The following is a 9,549-nucleotide window of genomic DNA, read 5'->3' on the forward strand; positions in this document are numbered from 1 at the left end:
GGCTGTCCACCAACGTTTACCATCCAACCTGACAGAACTGGAGAGGATCTGCAAGGAGGAATGGCAGAGGATACCCAAATCCAGATGTGAAAAACTTGTTGCATCTTTCCCAAAACGACTCATGGCTGTATTAGATCAAAAAGGTGCTTCTACTAAATACTGAGCAAAGGGTCTGAATACTTATGACCATGTGATATTTCAGTTTTTCTTTTTTAATAAATTTGCAAAAATTTCTACATTTCTGTTTTTTTCTGTCAAGATGGGGTGCTGAGTGTACATTACTGAGAAATAAAATGAACTTTTTTGATTTTTGGAAAATGGCTGCAATGAAACAAAGAGTGAAAATTTTAAAGGGGTCTGAATACTTTCCGTACCCACTGTATGTGTAGGTCTAGGTGTAAAAAACAAACAAACCTTGAAATGTAACTACGCATTACTTTGTTGCATAAGGACTTTGTATTCTGTTGGTGCATCATGTGAAAAGGTTTAAATTCTCTTTATTCTGTAGCAGAAGCCTACAGTGTTGTGCTAGTTGGGGTGGGTTCAGAAGGCTCTGAACAGCTGGTTTGGCATGTATCCCAGGTGGAGGAAAGAAGTTTGGGCTTCACTCTCCAAGCTAGCAAGCTCCTTGACTGTCGGGGCCAGAATATCCACGTGACCTTTATAGTTACCACCTAGGCAAGAGTGACAGGTTTGCTGGTCAAGCTCAACATAAATGCAGTGAATCCTATACATGTGTTGAGCCTCTAATGGCTACGAGGCCTCACACCAATCCATGCAATACAAAATTCTTGAACATGCTCAATCTATGACACATACCTCCTAATGCTCTGCGCTGCCCATAGGTGACTTTTCCGTCAAAGTCATCCACAGGTACTTTGATGTCTGGCTCACACTGGGTGATGGTGCACTTTAGATGCTCCTCAATTTCTGACAGGAGCTGTGATCAGAGGAATGGGTAAAAGGACAAAAGTAAAATTGAAAGTCCACAATGGCTAACATGAAACTATGTCATATTGTGACAGAGCCAAAAGTGTGAGTGTGAGTGTGTGTGTGTGTGTGTGTGTGTGTGTGTTTCCAAAATGAAGTACAACTTTATTGCTCACTATACGTATTGTAGTGCTAATGTATGTATTACATTTCACACCAGTCACACAGTCCCAAACTCAAGGGTGCCGTTTCTGCCAGGATGACGAATGCATCTGCTGCTTATCAAATCACATATAAAGCCTTCTGCTGAATCAGAGACAATGTCATATTTCAAACAGAACACTTTGCTTGCTGCCTTAACGGGATTAAGCGTGCGCCTGAGTCTTTGTTCACCTCTTTCTCGTTGTACCAGATGGTGCAACCTCCATTCTCCTTCAGCTGGGTGTTGTAGCAGCCTCTGCCTCGGTTCGGGCAAACGTGGTACCACACCTGCACATATGGAAAGACTCACTTTGACCTATTTTCAAAAACTAAGCACAATCAAAATTAATTAGCAGTGTATTTCTGTCATCCAACCTACCTTCTCCTTCTCCATAGCAACCAAGGAGATGGCCAGTCCCATTCTGAAAGTTAAAAGGATTTTAATTTGGGAGTAAATCAAATTAAAAAATATAAAAAGGTATATTATGTGAAAACTTTCAGTTATAATGAAGATGAATTTCAGAAGAAGCTTTATTGCCAAGTAGTGTTCTACACATACAAGGAATTTGCTGTGGTGATAAGGTGCTACACGTAGACAAACATACAGTCAACATAAATAAATGTAGAAATATATCATTTCTACATTTGATAATTTCATAAGTGAATGTGAGTCTACAAACGAGCAAAAATCACATAAGAACAAACTAATACATTTATTATTTCAAATCTCTAACACAGCCCTAACACACAGGCTAAGAGTTTTTTTCCAAGAATCAGTGCTTACCTCTCGGCTCTTCCGACTCTGCCGATACGATGAACATAGTTCTGCTTCTCATCTGGCAGAGTGACGTTAATCACTAGAATAGACACACACACCCAAAAAAAAAAAAAACAAACAAACATACACATGACATTTTTAACCTGAAGATGAAGTCTTCATTTGTATTTAACACCCTATATAATCTGCATTTGAAAAAGTTATGTAGGAAGTTTTGTATTGACATCTAATCTCTTTACCATAAGGAACTCCGTGGATGTCAATTCCTCTGGCAGCTACGTCTGTGCAGATCAAGAGCCTCACTTCTTTTCTCTGAGAACAGAAGAAGATCTTCAAACACCGCTAACAGCGGTCATATTTTGTGAAAAGGTTACCATTAAGTTGTTTTCTGTTTTTACCTTGAAGCGCTCCAAGTTATTTTTCCGCTCATTGGGCTTACGATCACCGTGGAGACAAACGCAGGATAACTGGTGGCTTTTACTGTCCGGACCTAACGAGAAGGGACCAATACTGAGGGAGGATTCTGAATGTGTCATGCAACAGATCATTCTTTTATACGCAAGTGTGTGTATGCCATGTAATGCCTCCTACCTCCTCCTTGTTGAATGAAGTACTGTTCCATGTTGTCACAGTCAATCTTGGTGCGACAGAAGATTATGGCCTGATCCATCTTATGCTCTTTGACGGCCCTCACTGTGTACTCGCCTTTCAGCAACTTGATGGCTTCTGACCACATTTCTAAAATGCACACATAGTGTCCACAATTGTGACTATTCCCAGAAGCAATATGACAATACAATACCTGTTCTGTTGTGTATGTGAGATCCAAACTGTACTGCCTATCTGCGCTCACCTGCAGAATTGGCTCCTGGTCTGGTGTTGTCTTTGGCATGGACTTCATCAGTCTATCCAAAACAAAAAGGAGAAAAACTTTGACAACACATTCTACTAAACATGCGTGTCCATCTCTATGCTGCATGAATGCTCATGAAGATCAAGTAACAATAATTTTCTTCAATTTCAGAAGCTTAAGAAAATCCTCCAAAATGCTTCAAGAGCAAAGCAAATCCCTTATGCATACCCCCCCCATCAAATTGTGTCCTCGGCCCAACATGAGGGACTCACCCGGATGTGGTTCTTGCCAAGACGCTCCCAGAGACGATCGGCCTTAGGATTGACAGGCACGACAACATGATGGACAGTCTCGGGAACGGAGTCCTCCCCCTTTAGGTCCACCCAAGTGGGAAAGTGCATGATACGCTCGGACAACTTCTTCACGTCGAACGAATGCAGTGTGGCAGAACACACAATCACCTGGAAGAGACGATACACATTACCTGCAAATCACTTTCAGATTAGGGCTGAACGGTTTTGAAACCGTTTTTACTACATCTTTCTCATTTTCATTGAAAAAGATATTTAAATGATTATGGTGTGATTTTTGCAAAATCTGTACCAAACAAAGATGTTTTCTTAAATCTGTAGAATAGGATGTGTAGGCCAGGACATCTCTGTAGCACAGTAATATTTAATTTAAAAATGGTATTTTGACACACATATCGCTTTTAACAAATATTGCACCTCCTGCGATTTGAAAATTGCAGTGGGCCATATTGCGATTTCGATTAATAGTTCAGCTCCGCTTCAGATATGTTAATACAATCACAAATTGTAGGTCTTGGAGATACATGATATGGTGATATCCGTTGCAGACCCCAGTCTGTGGAACAAACTTCCCCACCACATCAGATCTGCCCCCTCAAATGAGTTTGATTGAAAGACCAGCTCAAGGCCCACCTCTTGTCTTTAGCTTTTAAACAGACCTAAATTGCTTCTATTAACTGGCCTTTTATGATGGTTGTATTATTAGTTCTTTGCATTTCTCATTGATTTTATCTTGCTCTCTGTCTGTATATATGCATGCATTTGTTGTCTGCTCTGTTGACCGGTTTGTAAAGCATTTTGGTCAGCTCATGTTGTTCTAAATGTGTTAAAGAAATAAACTTGACTTGAGTGGTCTCAAGTTGTCATTACTAAAACGTGTAATTTATCTAAAGTGTTACCTGCAATCTCTTGCCGTCAGAAGTGACCTGAGGGATTTGGTTATGGATCCTGGTGATAAAATCTGTATAGCCTGCGGACAAAAGGCCATCCTGAGAGAGACAGACAAATGGTAAGTGACTTCAGGGATTGTTATGCCATCTAGATAAATCAAAAAACACTTAGTAGGCTGTGAAAAGTCAATGATCCTGATGTTACAGGACGTGGGAGTTACAAATTATACTCTAGATGGCTTGTACATACACACTCATCCAGGACTAGAAAGCGGACTTGGGACAAATTAAGTTTCCCAGTGGATATGAGGTCGTCCAGTCTGCCCGGTGTTCCCACCACAATGTCAATCTAATTAGGAGATGACACAAAAACATGACATGGGAAGAGGGCGAGGGGAGAAGAAGAGCAAAAATCACATCTGTTAGTTAAAACTGTTTCAACCGTGTTTAAGTGTGTTTGGAGACAGTACATGTCACGTACCCCCTGATCCAGAGCAGCCAGCTGATCTTTGGCAGCCACACCACCAATCACAAGTAGTTCCCTGTAGAGACAGATTTACAAATTATACTGCATACCGATGTTAGCATTTATTATTGAGCACTGGCTCCATCTGCTGGTGTAAAAAAGAAGTTACAAACATACTGGGAAATACAGGCAAATGCAGATCACAATAACTTAAGTAGAACACTGTTAAATATGCTGCAGGAATCATTTTCAAAAATACCTACACATGCATTTTCTCAACAAGTCATTGTGTTTTGATATTTGTGCCGACCAATGTTGATACCAGCTCTGTGTAGTCATACCTTAGTTTGGGGTTCTCTACAAATTTGCTGAATTGCTTGACATTGTTTAGAGTTTGTTCAGCCAGTTCTTTAGATGGCTCGATGATCAGTGCTTTGGGTGCGTTGGATGATGCTTTCACCTGACTCACTTTGGCACTGCCTGCACAAACACAGAGCTGAGACAGCTGTTCAACACTGTAAATTAACAGTGACATTGGTGATGTCATAGGTGTACAAACAATGGCAGGAATGTATCTATTCATATTTTGTTTTAAAAATATTAGGTGAAAGGCTTTTATTGTGAAAGGAACTGTTCGGTCTCTTCTCAGTACGTTTTCTTGCTGCACCTTAAACAAAGTTGCATCCACACACCTGTCTGAGAAGATTTGACTGTGTGACCCTCTGGCGCCTGGTCCAGGGCAACAAACCCACTCTTAGGGGCATGTTTAAAGTCTTCTCCTCCAAAGTTGAACTTCAGCTCTGCATTCTGGCAGACAAATAAGGAGATGACCAATTTGTATGGTGTGAATCTGACCCCTGTTGGTGTGTTTTCTACCATTATTCTGAAAAGATACCTTGAGCACACAGGAGGCAAAGAAGGGCTGATTCTTTACAGGTTGAGGGATCTCAAAAGCCAAACCCAGGTCATTACCTGGAAGAAGAAGAGGAGAGAAAGAAAGGGGAAAGAAACATGAGAAATTTTGCTATTTAACACCAACTCTTGATCTACATAATCATGAATGTAAGAATCAGAACTACGGAGACGGCACCATTTTTAGAGAAGGAAATTTGGCCCTTGTCTAGATCCAAGTAGCATCCAAGAGTGTCATGCATGGTAAACTCCTGCAAAGAAGCACAATAAAGAGAAAACATGTTTGAAAAATTGTTCACATATCTAAATGAAATATTCATTCACTAATGGTTACCTCTCCATAGCTGTCAAACTGCTTGTTGTTGGATTTCTTTCCAGTCCCACCAAAACCAAACCCGTACTTATCAGTTCCTGGAAAGGCAAAGAGTTTGGGATTTAATTTTTGGTTCTACTGAGTTAATTAGCTGTTGTATGTTTTGCAGCAAGGAGACTTAAGAGTAGGGGAGCATACCCAGGTCCAGGGCTGCCTGGCTGGTGGACCAGCCAATGCGACACAGACCCTGGTCATGGCAGGTCACCTCATAGTAGTACTTCCCTGGACACAGAAATACATGTATAAGGACTGGTAACAGTTGCAAAGAAATAAATGATCCTTTCATTTTTGTTAATCTGTCAAAGAAATATTTGTTTGTTTATTTGGTGTCTTGAATCCCAGCTTGTCTTGTTTTAAATCTCAACTGATTTACTTGTGTGCATTACACACCTTTGGTGACACCTTTAGTAGAGCGACAGCCATGCCACTCTTTAAACTCCCTGCTCTGGCAGCACAAGCCATCTGGACCAATTGCTGTACAGGTAAAAACAAAAAGTGACAATGAGGAAAGGTGACAACAAACAATATGTATTGTTATAAACAGATTTGTCCCCTTACCAAAGGCTGGACTGCGATCATAAGGATTCATCTGCCAATTGCTGAAAACTGGGCCAAAACAAAGAAAAAGGTAAAACATCTGCAGAGCACATACTACTGCTTTCATAATTGTATTATAATGAATTCTCAATTATGCTACTAGCCTGACAAGATCTAGTAGACCAGATATTTCCGGAGAATGTTATTAATACATTTTAGCTGGAGTTTCAAACATACAGACCGCTACCAAATAAGTCCCCAATAATATTATGCCTAATCAGTGGTCTCACTAGCTCCTCCAGTCTTGATGGAGGCTCTGCCTCTCTTGCCCTCCTGCTGGTCCTTCAGGGTCTCATACACAATCTGGATCACTGGGATACTAAAGGCCTGAGAATGACAAGTATTACACATTCATTTTTTTGTATTCTAATTGCCCTGATGTTAAAATGCTAATTAAAAATTAAATGATGTGTGGCAAAAGAGTACTTACACCTGTTTTACCACTACCAGTTTCTGCTGCCTAAAAAAAGAAACAAGATGTAAACTTCGCAGTGCAAAAAATGTTGTGCTTTAGACAAATACAGACAAAAATTTACCATCAGTACATCTCCTCCACCAAGAATAAGGGGAATAGATTCTGCCTGGATGTCAGTGGGTAGCCTAAAATCCAAAGATTGAAATAAATCACTTTCGACTGTTGACTGTCGACCAACAATTAGAGAATATATTACAGTACAGACATGATTTAGCAAATATGGATGCGGACGTCAAACAAGCAGCACAGACAGGTTTGAAGAGAGACTTACAGCCAGTCCATCTCTTCCGCAGCCTGTGCGATTTCAGGCATAACCCCCATTTCTGTAGAACAAAAGACACATTTAATGATTCAATACGCTCGTGTAGCTTACGAATGAGACGTTAACATAGTTAAGTTGATAATAAAGGCTCACCAGTAAACGCGGCCATTATTGCTGATACGACTTCAACCCAACAGGATGTAACGTGTTAAGAATTTTCGACTCAGTGCAACTCGTTTTGCGGACCGGCCAAGCAGCCTTATATAATTGGTTCCGGGTAGCGAACTTGTTCGTAAAGTTTTTTTTTTTACAACACACGTTGCTTCTCGGGTGAGCGTCAGAAGCACACATTTCTATGTTATTATCTTATCATAGTTTGCAAGCGGTTAGCTAAATTACAGTTTTCCAAACGCGGTCCCAGGGATATTTTGTCCTGTGTTTGTCGCCGTAGACTTTGACAGATGCTTGAAGTAAATATGGCTGAAGAAAGCCTGATTGAAGGCGAAGATGAAAACATTTTATACGATTTACTTGTCATTACTGAATGGCCTCCAGAGACGGACACTCAGGTTAGTCAGCCTTCAGTTTTTTACACGCTCTATTTACTGTGTGGGTGTTTAGTTGTACGTTTAATCGTTAAAAATGTCCCCTCAAAGTAACTCTAATCAGTTGCAAGGGGTCAGCCGCTCAAAGCCACGTAGCAAGAACGTAGTTACACTGCTAGCTAAATCCTCACATTCTTATATCACATTTGCATATATATTTATTTTTCATCATTGCCACTTGTGCAATGGGCAGTTAAGTGTCGTTTTTAAGGAAACATTCATATTTTGCTCCAACTAGCTAACGTAGCCCAAAAGCATGACTGACTTAAGTTAACCTAACTAACGTTATAGTGAGTAAGCTTACCCACGAAACTTCAGAAGTACATTGATAAACAATATGCGATCCCCCCTAAAGAACTTTGTCCTTTGTAGGAAAGAAGTTAATGATAACCTGTCGCTTTCTAACATTTGCAGTTGCGAGGCAACAAGGAGCACAACACCTCACTCATTGAAAAAGCAGTGACAGGTAAGTTGTTGGGTTTTTTGTAGCCTGGTTGTGATACTATGCAAAACAACTTACCTGCTATGCAACACTTTTTTAGACTTTGCTTCCACCCGATTACAGTGTAGAATTTGTACCAAGGATAAAAGGGGGGCAAAACAAAATTGTGGTATGTCTTTTCTTTATACACTAACAAAACAGCAACTATTCAGAGAACTGCTTGAAGAAAACAATCCGTGCAGGAATCCCAGCGGCTGAGTCATTATTCTGTGTGCTGGAGGATAGATGACATCTGATCTTAATCATTTTGATGAGATGTTTTATACAATGATCAATAAAATTATCACACTGTTGTTATAAGTATGTGTAGTAACTGGGACGCATCTCTTACAGGACCATTCCGCTTAATCTTGCACTACTTGTGGTACAGGTAAGTTCATCATCAATATTATGGTGACAGGTTAGGGCTATCTGACCTGCTATACACTTGACTTGCCATTATTTCGCCAGTGTAATGGCCTGACAAGCCACAAGAAGCTGTGATTCGTCTTGCTCACTGTTAGTATGTTTTTTTTAGGACAGCGGTGTGTGCCTTTATACATGTGTTTGACTACATCAAATTTAAAACACATTTATGTGGGAATGCATTTCCTATTTCAGGGCCAGTGCTAATGTGCTATAAAACAAATTCTAAAATATCTGAAACTTAAGAATAGAAAATCTGGTCTGGCAGACTCTGGAGATTTGGCTGTAACCAGTGACATTCTTGTGTGGTTTGATAGTTAACAATCAGTATTTCTTAAGACTAGTTCCCTTAATGCATATCTTGTAAATGGGTTAATTTTTCTACATGCTGGAAAAAGAATTAATTGAGAAAAACATGACAGTGAAAGCTACAGCAAAATTTATCCTGGAAATGACCTGTTTGCCTGGGGTGTCACAGTTTAGTCATGAAACACTGAATTATATGAAATACTGCATTATATGAGGTCATTGAATAATCACGTTTTTGCTTAGATTTGGGTGTCTTGAATTGAATTGAATCTCTAACTCAGATTAAAAGGACACTTTATATGTATCTATTTGCCTCAGATCAGATATCCTACTGGGCTTAATTGAATCTACTGCACAAAAGTCTCATATACACGATCCTGTATACAAGATGTATATTTGTGAAGGTGTTAACAGATGGCTAGCTGTGGCCTGCAGTGGATTCTGTAATGCTCTAGCACCAAGGCCTGCTTATTCTCACAGCAGGTGGTTACCTAGCACCATCAATAACTTTATTATTATATATTTATGAATGCTTGTCTCTCAGCTCTCCTTCTCTTTTTTTGTGGTTGAGAAAGGATCATGAATTTTATTTAATATAACCAAGAAGAGTAGGCAAACTGCCCTCCACATGCTGTGACGTTTTTATTTGTTGAAGGGGGGGGGGGGGGGGGAAAGAAGCT

The 9,549-nt window shown here is 40.0% G+C and overlaps 2 protein-coding genes across 2 annotated transcripts in view; one reads left to right on the forward strand and one right to left on the reverse strand.

Moving 5' to 3' along the window:
- Positions 1-437: 437 nt before the first annotated feature.
- Positions 438-7,299, reverse strand: ddx1 (DEAD (Asp-Glu-Ala-Asp) box helicase 1). The gene is made up of 26 exons (XM_046060240.1): positions 7,202-7,299; positions 7,058-7,109; positions 6,848-6,911; positions 6,742-6,771; positions 6,542-6,638; positions 6,273-6,320; positions 6,105-6,188; positions 5,853-5,936; positions 5,676-5,752; positions 5,520-5,592; positions 5,325-5,401; positions 5,122-5,236; positions 4,771-4,909; positions 4,445-4,505; positions 4,214-4,312; positions 3,973-4,062; positions 3,035-3,223; positions 2,763-2,814; positions 2,501-2,647; positions 2,308-2,399; positions 2,149-2,221; positions 1,916-1,988; positions 1,511-1,553; positions 1,324-1,419; positions 820-940; positions 438-674 (listed from the first exon to the last, which is right to left on the reverse strand). Exons 1-26 carry the CDS (start codon positions 7,215-7,217, stop codon positions 544-546), a joined length of 2,223 nt encoding a protein of 740 aa, XP_045916196.1. The 5' UTR covers positions 7,218-7,299; the 3' UTR covers positions 438-543.
- An 84-nt stretch (positions 7,300-7,383) lies between these two features.
- Positions 7,384-9,549, forward strand: part of LOC123978219 (neuroblastoma-amplified sequence-like) — a 113,242-nt gene continuing 111,076 nt past the window's right edge. The window contains exons 1-3 of the mRNA XM_046061388.1: positions 7,384-7,617; positions 8,068-8,119; positions 8,489-8,525. Of these exons, the coding sequence (XP_045917344.1) occupies positions 7,510-7,617; positions 8,068-8,119; positions 8,489-8,525 (197 nt within the window). The 5' untranslated portion in view covers positions 7,384-7,509. The remainder of the gene's footprint in view (positions 7,618-8,067; positions 8,120-8,488; positions 8,526-9,549) is intronic.

The sequence above is a fragment of the Micropterus dolomieu genome, linkage group LG10, assembly GCF_021292245.1.
Source record: "Micropterus dolomieu isolate WLL.071019.BEF.003 ecotype Adirondacks linkage group LG10, ASM2129224v1, whole genome shotgun sequence".
Lineage (NCBI taxonomy): Eukaryota > Metazoa > Chordata > Actinopteri > Centrarchiformes > Centrarchidae > Micropterus > Micropterus dolomieu.